This window comes from Ipomoea triloba, chromosome 5 (assembly GCF_003576645.1).
Source record: "Ipomoea triloba cultivar NCNSP0323 chromosome 5, ASM357664v1".
In the NCBI taxonomy this organism is placed as follows: domain Eukaryota; kingdom Viridiplantae; phylum Streptophyta; class Magnoliopsida; order Solanales; family Convolvulaceae; genus Ipomoea; species Ipomoea triloba.
Genome location: NC_044920.1, coordinates 20,588,876 through 20,605,178, shown reverse-complemented (window position 1 = coordinate 20,605,178; position 16,303 = coordinate 20,588,876). Strand labels below are relative to the sequence as shown.

Below are 16,303 nucleotides of genomic sequence, written 5' to 3'. Positions count from 1 at the left end.
AAGTTATACAAGATAACTAAGGTTATATTTGCTTGGTAATATAAGATTCTCATGTTTGGTTCAAGTTATGTAAGATTCCCAGGGAATGTAACATAACCTCCCGATGAAGTTTTTAGTTATTGGAAGGGAATGTGAGATACACCCCGATTTCTTAGGTAATCTCACATNTTTTTTTTTTTTTTTTTTTGTTGTATTCTTGTTAATTACTATTCCTACACTAGATGGGAATACATGGCTCTTGCTTTAAATTGTCACTCTCACACCAATTTGAATACCCTACTTTGAATAATAAATCTAAATTTTGTTCGTTTAAATCAGCAGAAATTACATGCATAACAGCATAAGGGTGTCTGCTGCACATCAAATTGTTCTCTAGTTCTTTAGTTCCCTTTAGTGCTACGAGAAAATTAATATTCCTTAAACTGATGTCTTTTTGAAAATTCAAAATATAACTTGCAGAAGTCATTTTTCATATATTCTCATGTTTGGGTGTTCAAAGATAATGAAGTCAAATAAAAACATTTATTCTAGTCAACGAAAAAAAGGTCTAATTTGACAGAAAATGTTTTCTTAAATTTTTAGTTGAAGACATTTTTCAGATTCTTTATTTTTTTGTCTCTCTTATCTTTCATCTCTCTTCAAGCTAATTTTTTTGATAATTATTACCACCACCACCTCTCCTCCACCACACCAACACTATGACTACAACCACCACACCACAATTGCCGCCACGACGCCACCACCACCACTACCTCCGATCCACCACTCTCTTCATCACCACCACACCAACACTACCATCACCACTACTACTACTGCCGCCGCCGCCACCACCACCATCACACCACCACTACTACAACTACTTCCACCACTGCCACCTCCACCACCACACCACTTATTATTATTATTATTATTATTATTATTATATAACAAATAACAAATAATATGTTCATTTTCAACAAAATGAATTAACCAAAAAAGTGATTCTTAACTTTTAGCCAAACAGAACAAAAATAATTTTTTGACCAAACATCATAAAATTAAAATATTTTCAAAAACTTCTAAAAGTCATATTTTGAAAAACAGTTTTCAAGTTTTCAAACAAACCCTTAGGGGCGTTTGGTTCAAGTTATACAAGATAACTAAGGTTATATTTGCTTGGTAATATAAGATTCTCATGTTTGGTTCAAGTTATGTAAGATTCCCAGGGAATGTAACATAACCTCCCGATGAAGTTTTTAGTTATTGGAAGGGAATGTGAGATACACCCCGATTTCTTAGGTAATATTGGAAGGGAATGTGAGATACACCCCGATTTCTTAGGTAATCTCACATTCCAATGTGAGATACACCCCGATTTCTTAGGTAATCTCACATTCCCTTATCTTATTCCTAATATTGAGTTAGGTAATCTCACATTCCCTTATCTTATTCCTAATATTGAGCTTTTAGCATTTTAATCACCTTATCTTATTCCTAATATTGAGCTTTTAGCATTTTAATCAATTTATCTTATTTCCGTTGTCTTATTTACCTACTTCAATTTTAAACCAAACACAGAAATCTAACATTTCCAGTTACCTAATATTCCCAGCAATCTAACATTCCCTAAGGTAATCTAACATTCCGTGAACCAAACACCCCCATAAAATGATTTTGATATTAGAATGATTAGTCAATATTAATTCTATCATGTACCAATACCACGATATGAGGACCTTTACAATGTTGACGTAGGACTAGAAAATGAAATTTGTAAAAGAGCTTTCTATGACTAAGGAAATGGGGACCTTTACAATATCGACGTAGGACTAGAAACTGGAATTTGTAATGGAAAATACTACTTTTACTTTCAGATTATATTCTCAACTTTTACTTCCTTACTCAAAATTTTGATGTTAACATTTTCTTTGGAACTCACAGGATGAAGATAACTCATCACTCTTTACCATTTCAGTGGTACAAATGAATGACTAGAGATAGTGAGTCCATGTAGTAAAATTATTAAAAGAAAATACTACAACTAGAGATAGAGAGTCCATTGCAGTAAAATTAGTATAAAAAAAAAAAAGTACTACTAACTAGGGATAGAGAATACATATAGTATAACTTGTAAAGCCTTCTACGACTAATAAGGAACTGTAATGTGAGCATTACTCTATCGAAATCTATACCTCAGTGTACTTACTAGTACTATGACTCTAATGATTAAAGCAAAATTTCTTTTAAAACGTATTTTGGAAGGTAAGGCTATAGGAAGAGGCAAATTATGCTATGGACACGGGTTCACCTAGCAAGGTGAGCCCGAGTCCATATTTATAATTTTAGAACTCTATATTCACAATTTTAGATCTCAATATTTACAAATTTTGAATTCTATATTCACGATTTTGTTATATAAATTCAAAAATTGTATTATACTGATGAATATAGAGTTATGAAATTGTGAATATAGAGTTTTGTAATTGTGAATATAGATTTTGTAATTGTGAATATAGAGTTCTAAAATCGTGAACATAAAATTCTAAAATTGTGAATATAAAATTTTAAAATATAAGTTATAATAGAAATTGAATAAACAAAAATATCACAATAATCAACAAATATTAATAATAAGTTAAGATTTTATAAAGAAAATGTAGGCAACAACAAAAGACTACTCACGTAACTTTTTCATTTTTAGTTTATTAACATCAAAATTTACTTATTTATTGACTCGATATATTGAGACTATGTTCCTCCTGACTATATTTTAGCTCTTTTGTATAATTTACTTATTTATTGGCTTTAAAAAAAAACATCAACATTCACTTTAGTTGTTTGATTTTTTAAATTAAAATTGATGAGCAAACAAGTTACCAAACATCTCAATTTTTTTTTGTTGTTAAACTATAGTGAAGTGAAAACATTTTCTTATTTTTAAACTATTGGGGAGTTGAACACAATTTCTTATTTATTTGTGCGAACTTGAGAATACGCGCAAAGACGTGGAAAACCCATTTCTCTGACTCTCTAGACGTTAGAAAAGTAGAACACGCGCAAAGACGTACAGACAACAGACCCCATCTCTCTATCTCTCTCTACACGTTAAGAGAAGTACACCATTTTTCTCTCTCTAAAGTAGATAGTGCCATTATTCATTCTCGCTCAGGTAATAAATGTCAAAGATCCTGCCCTTCTCCTTTTGGGGGTTTTCTCTGATGATTCCAATTTCGATCGTCTCTGTACTGGATTTTTCATCTCTTTATTTTTGTGCGGGAAGAGCATGATTTTGAGGATTTTATCGATTGGGGTTCTTTCTATATTTTCTTGGTGGATTTTGGACTTTGAAGCTCTAGTTATACTCGGTTCTTGCTTTGCATTCTTCAACTAGTGGATTTTTATTTTTGTGTTTGGTTAGTCTGAATCCATTGGCTTTCTTGATTTAATCCGATTTGTTTAATTTGCTTCTTGAATTGTTGGTTATCTTACTTGTTTATGATCTTGAGATCATTTCTGTTTGTATTTTTGTATGTATTATAACTGATCTTATGTTTTTAGAGACTTAAAATGCCTTTAATTGAATGGATAGGTGTCTTACTAAGGAGATCAAAGCAGTGTTAATTTAACGGACTTCGGAGATTGTACAAATATGGCGAACGATGCGGCAGCTTGTGCTGAGAGGGCCACAAGTGACATGTTGATTGGTCCTGACTGGGCAGTTAATATTGAGCTTTGTGATATTATTAACATCAACCCTGGGTACTGTTCAATTTAACTTCTCTTTGGATTGATTTCAATTCTAAAACTAATGTTGACTGCAAACAGTTTGAAATTGAAGTGATTGATTAACTTAACATGGTAACACTATAGATGCTTTTGAAATTGCTTTAATGCACATTCATTGTAATTATGAATTTCTGATGTATTTTACTTTCAACAACACTATGTGCTGTTTTGGCTTGACACTTTCTAGTCTTGTTCCTGGTACAAATTGAGTAGCTTAAATTGCAGAAGATTTCACATAATCTAATTAGCATGATATTCTTCATGTTTTTCAAGTTGGTGTGGGACCCTGTTGTTTTGAGTTTCCTTGAACTTATCCATTACTGTTCCAAACTTCCAATTTTCTTCTTCCTTAGTCTATTATGTGTGTGTGTGTGTGTGTGGAACTAGTTTCTTGGACAATTGCAAGAAACCATAGCAAGATACTGGGAAATTTCAAAACTCACTAAGCTGAATCCATTAATAGGTGAATCCTGTTAAAGCTGGATAGCAAATATGTAGTTGCCACAACAGCTTGTAGCATCATTCTTCTTCTAGTTGAATTCTTTTCATTATTGATTGTGTTTTGATTGCATGGATTTTCAAGTAGTTTGCTATTTGTTTTAAAATGTTGGCCAACTTAGATGATTAGCAGTTTTGTGGCTTTTATTTCATTCTGATGTTATATAGTTTTTGCCTCTATTTGAAAATTTAATTGGGCTTTCTGAATTTAAATCTGGCTTCATTTGATATAAATTTCACCTTTTGAACAATTTTTTCCCTACCCTATTGAAATACAGGCAAGCAAAGGATGCACTCAAGATTCTAAAGAAACGTCTTGGGAGTAAAAACCCTAAAATACAGCTTCTTGCATTATTTGTAAGTAATTGTTGATATGGTAAATTTTTTTATGTTTTCCCTTTTAATACTACCTTGTGGAAATTGGTGTGCTGAATAATTTTATTGATGTGTTTTTCTCTGATTGAAAATACATGAAATTCTAACATGCACATTTGCTAAATGTCACTCTCTATAAAATTTTGATGTCCTGTATGCCATAAGCACCAAGTACTCCTATAAGGAAAATGTTCATGGAATGGGAATTAGATTTAGTTATGGTATTCTGGTTTAGTGTTATTTTCATATCTGGTCTTGACAGAACTATATCCTTAGTAAATTATTTGAATGATTTCATGATAATTAAATTAATCAATGATGCCAATAACTTTTTGGGTGCTTTTCTAATTGTTGAAGGAATTATGTGGTGGTGTACATTGTTTTTGGGTTTGCTGTTGATACTGGTTCACCTGAGTCAAAGACCTGGCCTGCTTTGACTAAACTCCAGTGGATCTGTTAGTTCTATGAATTTGAGATTTGTCAACCCTATATTGTGGCTAGAACCTTTGTTTTTGTTTTGTTTTTTGTTTTTTGTTTTTTGTTTTTTTGCCAAATTCTGTAGGATGGCACTGGTAGTATGGCATTAAAATAATCTTAGGTGCGGTAAAATGTTTTATAGAAGATGATGGTGGCTATGTAGTTGAAACTGTTAGTGCTGCAACCAGTGAGGTGAGCTAAAGATTAAGGTGCCTTGGTCTGGTTAAAGTAGATTCAATATATTTTGAATTTAAAATCATTGTTTTTACTGCTGTAATTTCTGGGCTGAGCAATAGCCTAACCAAATATAATGAGCTTGAATCCAAAGTCATAATCTTGATTCTGAATTAATTTTTCTGAATATAAAAGGAGGCAAAATACTGAGTTGGTGACGGTAAATGATATGAACCCAGTGAAACCAAGAGGCCAAAGGAAGAAAACAATTTTGATGAAATCTTAACAGATGGTTCTCAGATTCAATCTTATCATTTTGGTATTTTGGAGAACATATTGATCTTCTGAGCTGCCTTTGTACTAAGGATGGCATCCCCTTGGGACAGTGTTACAATTTTCTCCTGCATTTTTGTAGTAACAAAAATAAACTGCTACCTCCTATTTGTGTATGCACATAACATTAGTATCCTCTTCAATTTTCCCAGCTATTAAATTTGAGTAAGCTCTCAACATTTTTACAAGTGGCTTTAGGCTTTTATAATTGTGGTTGTAGATACTGCCTTTAGTATTGGGTTGAATGGCATACTCTTCTATAGATCCTATTTCAGTTTATTCTTTGAGTTGACTATGATGCAAAGACATTAGAAAAGAAGAAATGAAGAGCCACTTATTCCAATACAATGACTGCATATTATACTTTATATATACAATGCATGTGCCACATATTAGGGGTATTTGTAAGGCAGAATGCAATTTCCTACTCGATGGAGAAAATGATATTTATCTTTGAAATAACTCCCATTTTTGCAACCTCTAATTAGGTACTCGAGACTCTTAGCAAAAACTGTGGAGAGAATATGTTTCAGCAGATTGTTGAGCGGGACATTTTGCATGACATGGTGAAAATTGTAAAGAAAAAGGTACAATATAATTAGTTGTTTCAATCCCACTTGCAATCTTTTCTTTTTCTTTTTATGCGATATCATTGATTTTGCTCTCTTTTCTTTTTTGTTTTTACAGCCTGATTTGAATGTGAGGGAAAAGATTTTGATTCTGATAGATACATGGCAAGAAGCTTTAGGGGGACCCAGAGGAAGGTTTCCACAATACCATGCTGCCTATAATGAGCTGAAGGTCTTTTTTTTTTTTTTTTTAAATAATTATTTACTCCCTCCATCCAACTTAATTTGTCCTACTTTCCTTTTTAGTCAATAATGTTCACATATTATTTGAGAAGGTTTCCACAATACCATACCCAAATAATGTTCACTTTCCTAATTTAAACACCACTAACTATTTTTCTCAATTTATCCTTTATTCCTTTTAACTTTTTTAGATGGGCCCCAATTAACCTCTTTTAAGAAGGGGAAATTTGGAAAGAATATCACATATTATTTGTTTTCTTAAAAATCATGCCAAACACAATTACTCCCCACAAAATGGGATGGAGTATAATTTTAAGTTTATAATTAGTGATATTTGAAATACATTCTATGGTGATATTTTTGGGGCATATTGCACGTATGGTTGGGAATTTAATATTATTATTTATTTTTATATTATTTTATTTTGATATAACCTTTTATTTTATAAGTCCACATACAGAGTTATGTTTCAATTTCCATCAGTTGGGGGTTGATCAACAATTACATCATACTGGGCTATCTAGCATTCTGCTTTATCTAGAAAAATAAAGATAAGAATTATTATCTAGCATGATAACGTAGTTAACAATTTAGCATTAAATGAAGCGACATTGTAGCTGCACTATAAGAGATGTGTATTTCCTGTGCCAATAATGAACAATGCTTGGTTCAAGGGGAGGTCCCCTGTACTTGAAAAGTAGTTAATTCTCCTTCCCTCTTTAATGTAGCCAAAAACCAAAAGATGTTTGTTAATAGTGGACTCTAAAATGGGCAGTCACACAGAGATACAATTTAGCACACGATTAGATTGGTGTTCTTTATGTGTATTTTCTTCTGCCCTAATCTCCCTCTCTAGCAACTACTGTGACCAAGTCCCACCGAAGTGTAATTAGGCTATTCTTGGGTTATTAGGAATTGTTATGGAATATATATTTAATATATGGAATCTCTATAGATCAGACAGTCTTAGGGATTTAGGTAGGTAGGCATATGGAAACTTGTTTCCTATTCGTAGTCTTCTAGCACCTATTTATAGGGCTTTGTGTTCTCTTTTCTATATGACAATATAAGACAACTTATTCAGAAACTCTATCTTTACTTTCATAACATGGTATCTGAGCCTTTACTATAATTTTTTTTTGCTCCTTTGTCGTCACCTACGTGAGCCTCACGCGCTGCCATCCTCTGCTGCCACTCTCCTACACGCCGGCGCGTGAGGCTCCTCTAACGACTAGAAATTTTTTGGTCGGTAGTTCATGGGTCGCATGAGTCCCTTCTGTTCGGTTCTGGGCTTAGTTTGGACCATTGATTTTTGTTCTACTGTCAGATTGTTTCGTACCCCTTCAGGCTCTCTCTTTTTTGTGTGTTTTGTGATCTGTGTTGGTGGGCATGATTGAGTATAAATGTGTTGTTGCTGTCTTGGGATCTTATGACGAAGAGGGTGATGGGTGAGGGGCTTGCGTCTAGGGGTCTCTACGTTCTTGACCTCTAGAAGGATGGAGTCTTGTTTTGTGTTTTGGTGTTGTTTCTCATTTTTTATGCTCATTGTCGTTTGAAGCATGCTTCCCTTTCGTTGGTAAAGAATTTGTGTCCTCCGGTTTGGAGTTTGTCTTCTTTACCTTGTGTGTCCAAGCTTGTATGGTCCACGTTGTGTTCACCCGGAGTTGCGGTATTGGTGGCGTCCAAGCTTCTGTTGCAGGGGGAGTGTCCAATACCAAGCTTGTTCAGTCCACGTTGAGTTCACCCAACTATCCGTAGGTATTGGTGGCGTGCAAAGCTTTCGTTCAAGGGAGTCTCCTAAATGAGATATGGGTTTGTTATGTTTGAGTTAGTTCATTATTGAGTTAGTTTGTTATTTCGTTATTTAGTTATTTTGGGTTATCAGTTATTTGTGTAACAAGTTGGGCATGATTAATATCTATGCTCCAACTTGAGGGGGAGTGTTATGGAATATATATTTAATATATGGAATCTCTATAGATCAGGCAGTCTTAGGGATTTAGGTAGGTAGGCATATGGAAACTTGTTTCCTATTCGTAGTCTTCTAGCACCTATTTATAGGGCTTTGTATTCTCTTTTCTATATGACAATATAAGACAACTTATTCATAAACTCTATCTTTACTCTCATAACAGGAATAACCTTTTCTTGATAATATGTAAATTAGTGTGTGCGTGTGTGTGTGTTTTCTTATTTATTTATACATTTGCTATATAATAATCAAGGTAAGGGTATTTTTGCCTTTTGAATAGCTATTTCATTTCTATTCTTAAACCGACCAAACACTGTAATATTATTTTTGAAGTTTATTCATTTAGTGAACTAAACAATGAAATAGGATTTATATTCCCCCCAATTTCATCCCGCAAAGCAAATGTGCTGTAAGTGTCCATGAAGAAGCTTCATGGTTCTTCGTTCAGGCGTTGAGTCCTCTAGAACATGTATGAAACTTGGTGTGCATTATTACTAATTCCACTAGTGTGTTGGAATAGTCAAAAACATGTAAAGGACGAACACACTAACTTTGCATTTCTGGCAATCTTCTTGGCTTCATTTGATTTTCTTCTTGTGATAATTCCAGTGTTATTTAGCATTGGGCTTTTGAAAAAATCTTTTTTGGGTAAAATCTCCTGAAGCCTGGTCACTACTAGAGCATTACTGCGATTACAATGAACAGTGATATTATATTCTAGTTTCTGCTTTCTCTATCATTTCTGTGAAGTGGGCTGCCCTGCTAAAACATTGTTCTTTGGTTGATTTTTCACCAAAGCTCATGCAAAATGCTTTTATAATGAAATTGGCAGGCTTATGGTGTGGAATTTCCTCCCCGTGAAGAAAACAGCGTTCCTTTATTTACTCCACCGCAGACCCATCCAATTGTTCATCCTGCGGCTTCAACATTTGAAGACACTGCAGTCGAGCTCTCTCTTGAGTCTGATCAATCTGGACTTAGGTATTGCGTTAATTTATGGGTGGGGGAATTATTACATTGGATAGAATGGCATGCATCAAATTTTGAAATTCACATTTGTCTTCGGAATCACCTAAAGATATTGCTAATCATTTGAAAAATTACCTTGGCGCACCATAGCTATTTGGGTTGAAAGGATACATATTACAGCCTAGGTATTATAATTTAAAGCATATCCTACAGGCAACCTAGTTACTATGTACCCTTGACTCTAGAAAGTTATGTATGACATATTGACATTATATTGTTTAATACTACTTGTTAGGAATGTTTATCTCATATGTATAACATGACGTGATCTTGTGTCTTGCGTTCTATGTGCTTAGGTGAAAATGTTTTTTTTTTTTCCCATTTTTGAATCATTCCCCTTTTCTTTGTAGAGCTTACATTTCATTGTAATAGTTGCCCATTTTTCTAAAATTAAATGACTAGTGAAACCTACTTTTCACCGTTTAATAGCTGCATATTTTTCCTTGTACATTTTACTATCCTTCAAGTTGCTGTTGTCCCTCATTTGCACTGCTTATTGAGATATTTTTTGCTTTCGTAAAATCTAGTCTGCCAGAGCTCCAAAATGCTCAGGGTTTAGCAGATGTTTTGATGGAGATGCTTGGTGCCTTGGATCCTAAGAACCCTCAGGTTAGATTGTTAGAACTTCATTCCATTTTTCTTTTTCAGAAACATGTCTTATACAATCACATCCAATACAGCTTCACTGGTTTACATGTTTTTTCATGAGTGCTGCTATCTGTATGATTCTTTATTTTTGGCGAACTATAGTCTCGTATGGGTAACAAGATTCTATACAGAGGTGCATTGAGAAAATCTACAGAATGCTCACATATTCCTTTAGATAGAAGCTGTCATATCTAAAGGCAAATTATATTTCCAGCACTGTTTGGATGTGAAAGGCACACACCTGATAATGCCATGTTTGAGCCTAGAAGTATTTTGAATTTAGTGCCTCCTATTATAATATTGTGCTCCCTTTTAGTGGTGTCTATATTTGACTAGTATTAGAATTTGTTGCTTTCTTCTGAGGATTGGTGTATATTCTAAACTATTGGACTGTAAAGTGATTTAGGAATTAGATGCTTGATCAAAATCATCTTGTTTCAAGCTTTGTATATATCTCAATTTACCATATAAACATTTTGAAACAGGGTGTAAAAGAAGAGATCATTGTTGACCTTGTGGAGCAGTGTCGGTCTTACCAAAAGCGTGTCATGGTTCTTGTGAACAACACTGGGTAAGGATATGATCAGCTTTAATTTGTTCTATACTTTTGAATTTGATGTTTCTGATTTCCTTCTAATGTGGTTACCCATTTCAATTTAGAGATGAGGAGCTTCTATGTAAAGGGTTGGCACTTAATGACAATTTACAGCGGGTTCTTTGTCGTCATGATGATATTGCCAAGGGAACCTCCTCTGCTTCAGTAGTGACAAATGACACTCCTGTTGCTCCCTTGATGAATGTGAATCACGAGGATGAAGAGTCAGAAGATGATTTTGTTCAATTATCCCGCAGGTATCCTGAGTTTTGTTTTATGCTTCATTTGTTTCTATCATGATCTTGTATAAATAAACTGAGCTCTAAAACATGTTTAATTACAAGTTATGTTGATATGAGCTAAATGTTTCACCCCAAAACAATGAAAATTCCTAATATTTAAGATTGGATATTGGCTTCCTGGGCAAAATTTTGTCACATGATTACCAGTGGTCTATTGAGATTATACTACAATGCTATCCCCTAGCAATTTCATGAAGTTCTGACCCAATAAGCCTCTATAAATTTGGGGTGGCATTGGTAATATATCTGCTGATAACTACTGCATTTGTACATATTGGGGCAAATCATGTTAGTTTTATACATTTTCAGTTTTGGCATGATATCAGAGTTCAATTCTAGACTGATTATTGACTAAGTAAATGATAGTGCTAAACCTCCTGTTTAAGTCAAAGTAAACACAGTAACCAGCAATTGATGATAGAAATCTCAACTACGGATTGAATAATTATTAGTTATAACTAGTAAAGAAAAGATTTTAAAGCTGCAGAAAACAGGTTTGAGAGCGATGCATGATTTTGAAGTTTAGGCTTGTTGAAAACAGGTTTGAGAGTGATGAAGAGTGTTGTCAGTTGTCACCTCACCCCTCATTCCATTATGAACTTTCCTTCTTTTTTTAAAAATTTTTTTTGCATGTTTTTGTGAATAGGATCTTTGTTTTATATTGTATCTGGAATATTTCCTTATAGTACTAATAGGACTACTTGACTACTTCCCATTGCTATGATGTGTCAATTGGGTGGTATATTTGGAAAATTTCTTTACACCGCATCCTACCTGTTCATTTGCAGAATTGCCTTGGGCAAACTAGAAATGCTTAAGTTAAAAGCTAATGGATCTTTCTTTTGTATTTAGTAAATCAGGTAGCCAGCTTTTGTATTTTAGATTTGTCCCCATTCGGTTACTTTTTATTTTTTGTTTTTCTCTTTTTGAACCTCTGTGGTATTATGGGGTGAAAGGAGTGCAAACTAGGATTTGTGCAGGTAGATATTTAGAAGGTCCAAAAAGATTATATCATTGTGATGCTCTTAAAGTTAGTAAAGGCTTTAATGCTTTATAATCTATTGCTTTGCCACTTGATTTCCTTATGCTCATAAGTCATATCATCACAGATCTACAAGAGATACATCCCAAGGACAGGGACGTAAGCCCCTTGGCTTGAAAAGTGAGCCTGTGCGGATCAATCCAATTCTTCCTCCACCACCCTCATCGAGGAATCCAGTTTCTACTGATGCTGGAATGATTGACTATTTAAGTGGTGACACATATCAGTCCGAAAGATCGTCTGGACCTTCAGGATCTGCGCCAACTGCTGTTTCTACACATTCAAATGATTCAATCCCTATCAAATCAAGTCCTCAAAAGCTCTCTTCTCCTCCTCCAGATGATCTCATAAATCCAACGGCAGCCGATGATGATTTCCTTAACCCCACGGCATCTATGTTTGCCTCAAAGCCTGCTCAAAGTGATTCGCCTTCAAAGCCCAAATCTGCTGATCATTTGCCTCAAGCTCCTTGGGATGCTACCCCTGCGGGCAACCTCCCACCACCACCTGCCAAATATAACCAGAGACAACAATTTTTTGAGCAACAGCATCAATTTCCTGGCAGCCCCTCAAATTCCAGTGCAGGGTCTTACAACAGCTTAGTGGGGCAGACAAAGAATCTGTCGATTAATCCACCAACCCCAACCAAACAAGAAAAAAACGCAGAGGATGCGCTCTTCAAAGATCTGGTTGATTTTGCAAAAGCTAAGTCTTCATCATCATCTTCGTCTAAGCCTCCTAGTAATAGATCTTTTTGAGAAACTATATTAATCATTGGTGTGGTACAGTTTCCAGTGTTGTTAGTTCTGATCAATATTTCAGACTAATAATTACGGATTGGAACTCAGAGCATTGTTACTATATGTTTTCTTGAAACCGCTTTGCTGCCTTCATTTTACGGACATGAGTTTGTGAATATCAGTGTTTAGTGTATATGTGTGTGTGTACTTCGAGGTGCAAGAATTTCACAAAGTTCTTTCACTTGTTTTCCATATCAGCATGGATTGTGAACTTGTTTTGTGCTTTTGGATTTTGAATAATTTTTATTTATTTCATGCTAGAACGGATAGTGCTAAATGGATACAGTTCTTTCACAATTTTGACATATACCACTTTTTGTTAATTCTGGGGTGGATTTTATTTATCCATCTAAGAAAATTTCAATATTTTTGCCCAAAACAAAAGAAATACGAGCAATTTCATCAATGGCTTTTGTGGTGGTTTTCTCAGAAGTAAAATGAATTTTGTGGTGGGTTTTCCAGAAATAAAAATTAGAGTGATGGTTTCTTTTAGGAAAAATAGTCCTTGAATTTTATTCAAAAATGTAATTAGGTTCTCGAATTTTAAAAAAGTGCAATTAAACACTTGAACTTGTCAAAATGAGTGAATCAAGTCTAATTTAACCGGTAAATTATTGACATTGATCGCCGCTATTTACTATTCACCACTGCAAAAAAAAAATCATCGGAAATAGTCGTCTTCTCCGGTTGGTATATCGTATATCGGAACTCGAACCGAATTATGTGGAATTATGTGAATATTAACGCGGATTCGGGTACACTTATTCGGGCTAAATTCGGGTTTGAATATGATTAGAACTTACTTTTTTGGAATTTTTTTTTTAATTGCACAAAATTTCATTTAATCTCAACTAACATTCTAAATCAAGTTGATAAAATGAAAAGTAATACAATAATACTTAACAGTTCCAATTAATATTACAGCTTAAAAAATATTACAAATTTACAAAATACTAATATCTTGTTGTAATTGTTGGTTGTGCCGTTGGCCCATTAGCTCCTAACCGGTGAATTACAAGCATTTTCAAAGTATAAGTTAAATAAATAGCCAAGGACTTTGTGGTCCAGTGACACCAAGTTACTCCCTCATGTGGGAGATTGTAGGCGATATTGACTCTTTGTGCTTCATTGATTCATAAAGTAGTTACAAATGTGCACAATTTTTTTTTTAAAAAGCAAACGAACAAGACTTGTATTAAAAAGCTTAATAAATCAACAATACAAACTGGAGGGGAAGAGACCCACGAACCCTGAACAGATACATGAGACACATGATTTGCTGATCGCTTGACATGGCAAACGGAAACGTTCTCAATGCCCCTAGCAATAGAGAGACATTGCTTAACAATCAACCCAACATACGAAAAGTCAAATGATGAATTAAAAGCAAGACAAAAATTTAAACAATCCGACTCTAAAATAACATTATTCATGCCAGAATCCTTCAATGAAGTAAGAGCTCTTCAGCAAGAAAGGGATCACGTGTGCACCCGAGCCAGTCACTCTTAGCAGCCACAAAGGAACCTGCACCATTATCAAATATCGCGGCATCAATAATATTGCACTATGAAGAGGAAGGGTCCAATTAGAATATTGGTTGCAGTAAGAATTGGAGCATGGTAAGCAGCTTTCCAAGTTTCTTGTAAAATTTGAACTTGCATGCGCAAGCCATCCACTATCCAAACAGCATCTCTCCATTTCTGACAGTCCACAAAACCCAAAAAATAGCGGCCAGCTGCACTGCATGATCGACGTTAGGCAACCAAAAAATTGAATCCATAAATTCAGGCAATCATCTCCCTTGCAAAACATTAACATCCAATCCATACGCTCTTCGCCTTTAATGCTTCCTTAACCGGTATTATATTATTACTGAGTACAAGCCTCTCAAATCACCCTTCCAGCGCCCCAAGTATCTTTTAAATGAGGTGAGATAGGCGTTGCCGGAATCCTACACACATCTGCTTCAACAAACAGGTCATCAAGTACCAAACTACTAATAAAAGAAAAAAAAAAAAAACTAGTTAGAATTAAATTAATTAATTATTATCTAATCTAAATTCATGAGAATAATCATAAAAATTTACCTTTGTATCTTTAAAAAAACTAGTAGAAATTATACCAGACTATTGAAATGCACAAGAGCTGCCGCAAACTGCAAACTGAAAATAGTGCAAAATGCCAATACATAGTTCAATAATATGCAATTATCAAGTTTTCCATAAATAAATAGAAGTCTACATTTTGAAAACAACCAAGGTAAGTCAAGAGCTCAAGTACCTCATCCAATTTATCCAAAAGACCAAAACCAACAATTAACAATAAAAGGGAAAAAAAATTAACATGAGAAAATTCAAAATGGTTTACTAGACTAAAGTTGAAAAATCAATTAACATATGAAAATGTTTACAAAAAAAAAAAAAAAAAGTCATTATCATGAATTCATGGCGGTTGACAGTTTCAGATTTTAACGTTTCAGGGTCAAAAACATTCTTAAACCAATAGAGTATAACTAATCATAATTAAATTAATTAATCATTATGTAAACTCATGAGAATAATTATAAAAATTTACCTTTATATCTTTAAAAATAAGTAGGAATTATACAGACTACTGAACTGCAAACTACAAATTGCCTAAGACAAAATTGTTAACAATTAAATATTGCATTTCAAAATGTTTTTTTTTTTAAAAAAAAAAACTGTTAAGACTTAAAAATGATATTAGAAAAAGGTTTTGTCACTTTACCAGTTCACCACCTGCAAATAGCTTTGATAACATGCATCTAGCAATTTGATAGTTCACAGTTTCATTGCTAAGCTTCCCAACAACATTCTTACAAAAAATAATAATATGTTAATTTATTGAATAATAATTGAAGTATTGAATGAATATGAAGTATTGCTCAACATACCACTATAACATTCTTACAAAAAATAATTCCTAAGTTCCAACTTTCCAAGTAACACTGCTGGAAATCTCGCGTTTTCCGTCCAACGAATGTTGGACGAAAAATGCGATATATAGGTCGGAAACGAAGTTTCCGTCCAACATACCGACCAAATTGAAGGTTCGGAAAAACCGTTGTCGGAAATTCCGTCCAACTTCAATATTTGGTCGGAAATAGTGTCCAACGAATAAAAATTGGACGGAAATTCCAGAGAGAACCCCACCATTCTTAAAATGTGGGATTTCTGTCCAACTATGTCCGTTGGTCGGATTTTCTGACCAACATTGGACGGAAATTCCGGAGAGAACCCCGCCATTTTTAACCGTGGGAATTCCCGTCCAACTACATCCGTTGATCGAAATTTCCGACCAACGTTGGACGGAAAATTCACATATTATATTTTTTGATTTTCCTTCCAAATGTTGGACAGAAATTTCGATCAACAGACGTAGTTGGACAGAAATATTAAGTACTAAATGTTTTGCGTTTCCTTCCAATTGTTGGTAGGAAAATCGTAATTCATATGAAATG

The 16,303-nt window shown here is 34.2% G+C and overlaps 1 protein-coding gene across 2 annotated transcripts; it reads left to right on the top strand.

Annotated features, from left to right (window-relative positions):
• Positions 1-3,001: 3,001 nt before the first annotated feature.
• Positions 3,002-13,048, top strand: LOC116019325 (TOM1-like protein 3). Of its 2 annotated transcripts, none has more exons than XM_031259483.1 (10): positions 3,002-3,148; positions 3,569-3,738; positions 4,542-4,620; positions 6,111-6,209; positions 6,310-6,423; positions 9,239-9,387; positions 9,963-10,044; positions 10,569-10,654; positions 10,744-10,935; positions 12,090-13,048. In XM_031259483.1, exons 2-10 carry the CDS (start codon positions 3,629-3,631, stop codon positions 12,778-12,780), a joined length of 1,602 nt encoding a protein of 533 aa, XP_031115343.1. In that variant the 5' UTR covers positions 3,002-3,148; positions 3,569-3,628; the 3' UTR covers positions 12,781-13,048. The 2 variants fall into 2 exon arrangements, with proteins under 2 accessions (XP_031115343.1, XP_031115342.1); XM_031259482.1 differs by lacking the exon at positions 3,002-3,148 and adding an exon at positions 3,158-3,392.
• The last annotated feature ends 3,255 nt before the right edge of the window (positions 13,049-16,303 follow it).

What these genes read in the sequence shown, in the direction of transcription:
- LOC116019325 (XM_031259483.1), top strand. Translation starts at nt 3,629, where the DNA reads ATGGCGAACGATGCGGCAGCTTGTGCTGAGAGGGCCACAAGTGACATG. An exon ending in TGGATCCTAAGAACCCTCAG is followed by an intron (nt 10,045 to 10,568) that starts GTTAGATTGTTA and finishes ATTTTGAAACAG; the next exon opens with GGTGTAAAAGAAGAGATCAT. An exon ending in GTTCTTGTGAACAACACTGG is followed by an intron (nt 10,655 to 10,743) that starts GTAAGGATATGA and finishes ATTTCAATTTAG; the next exon opens with AGATGAGGAGCTTCTATGTA.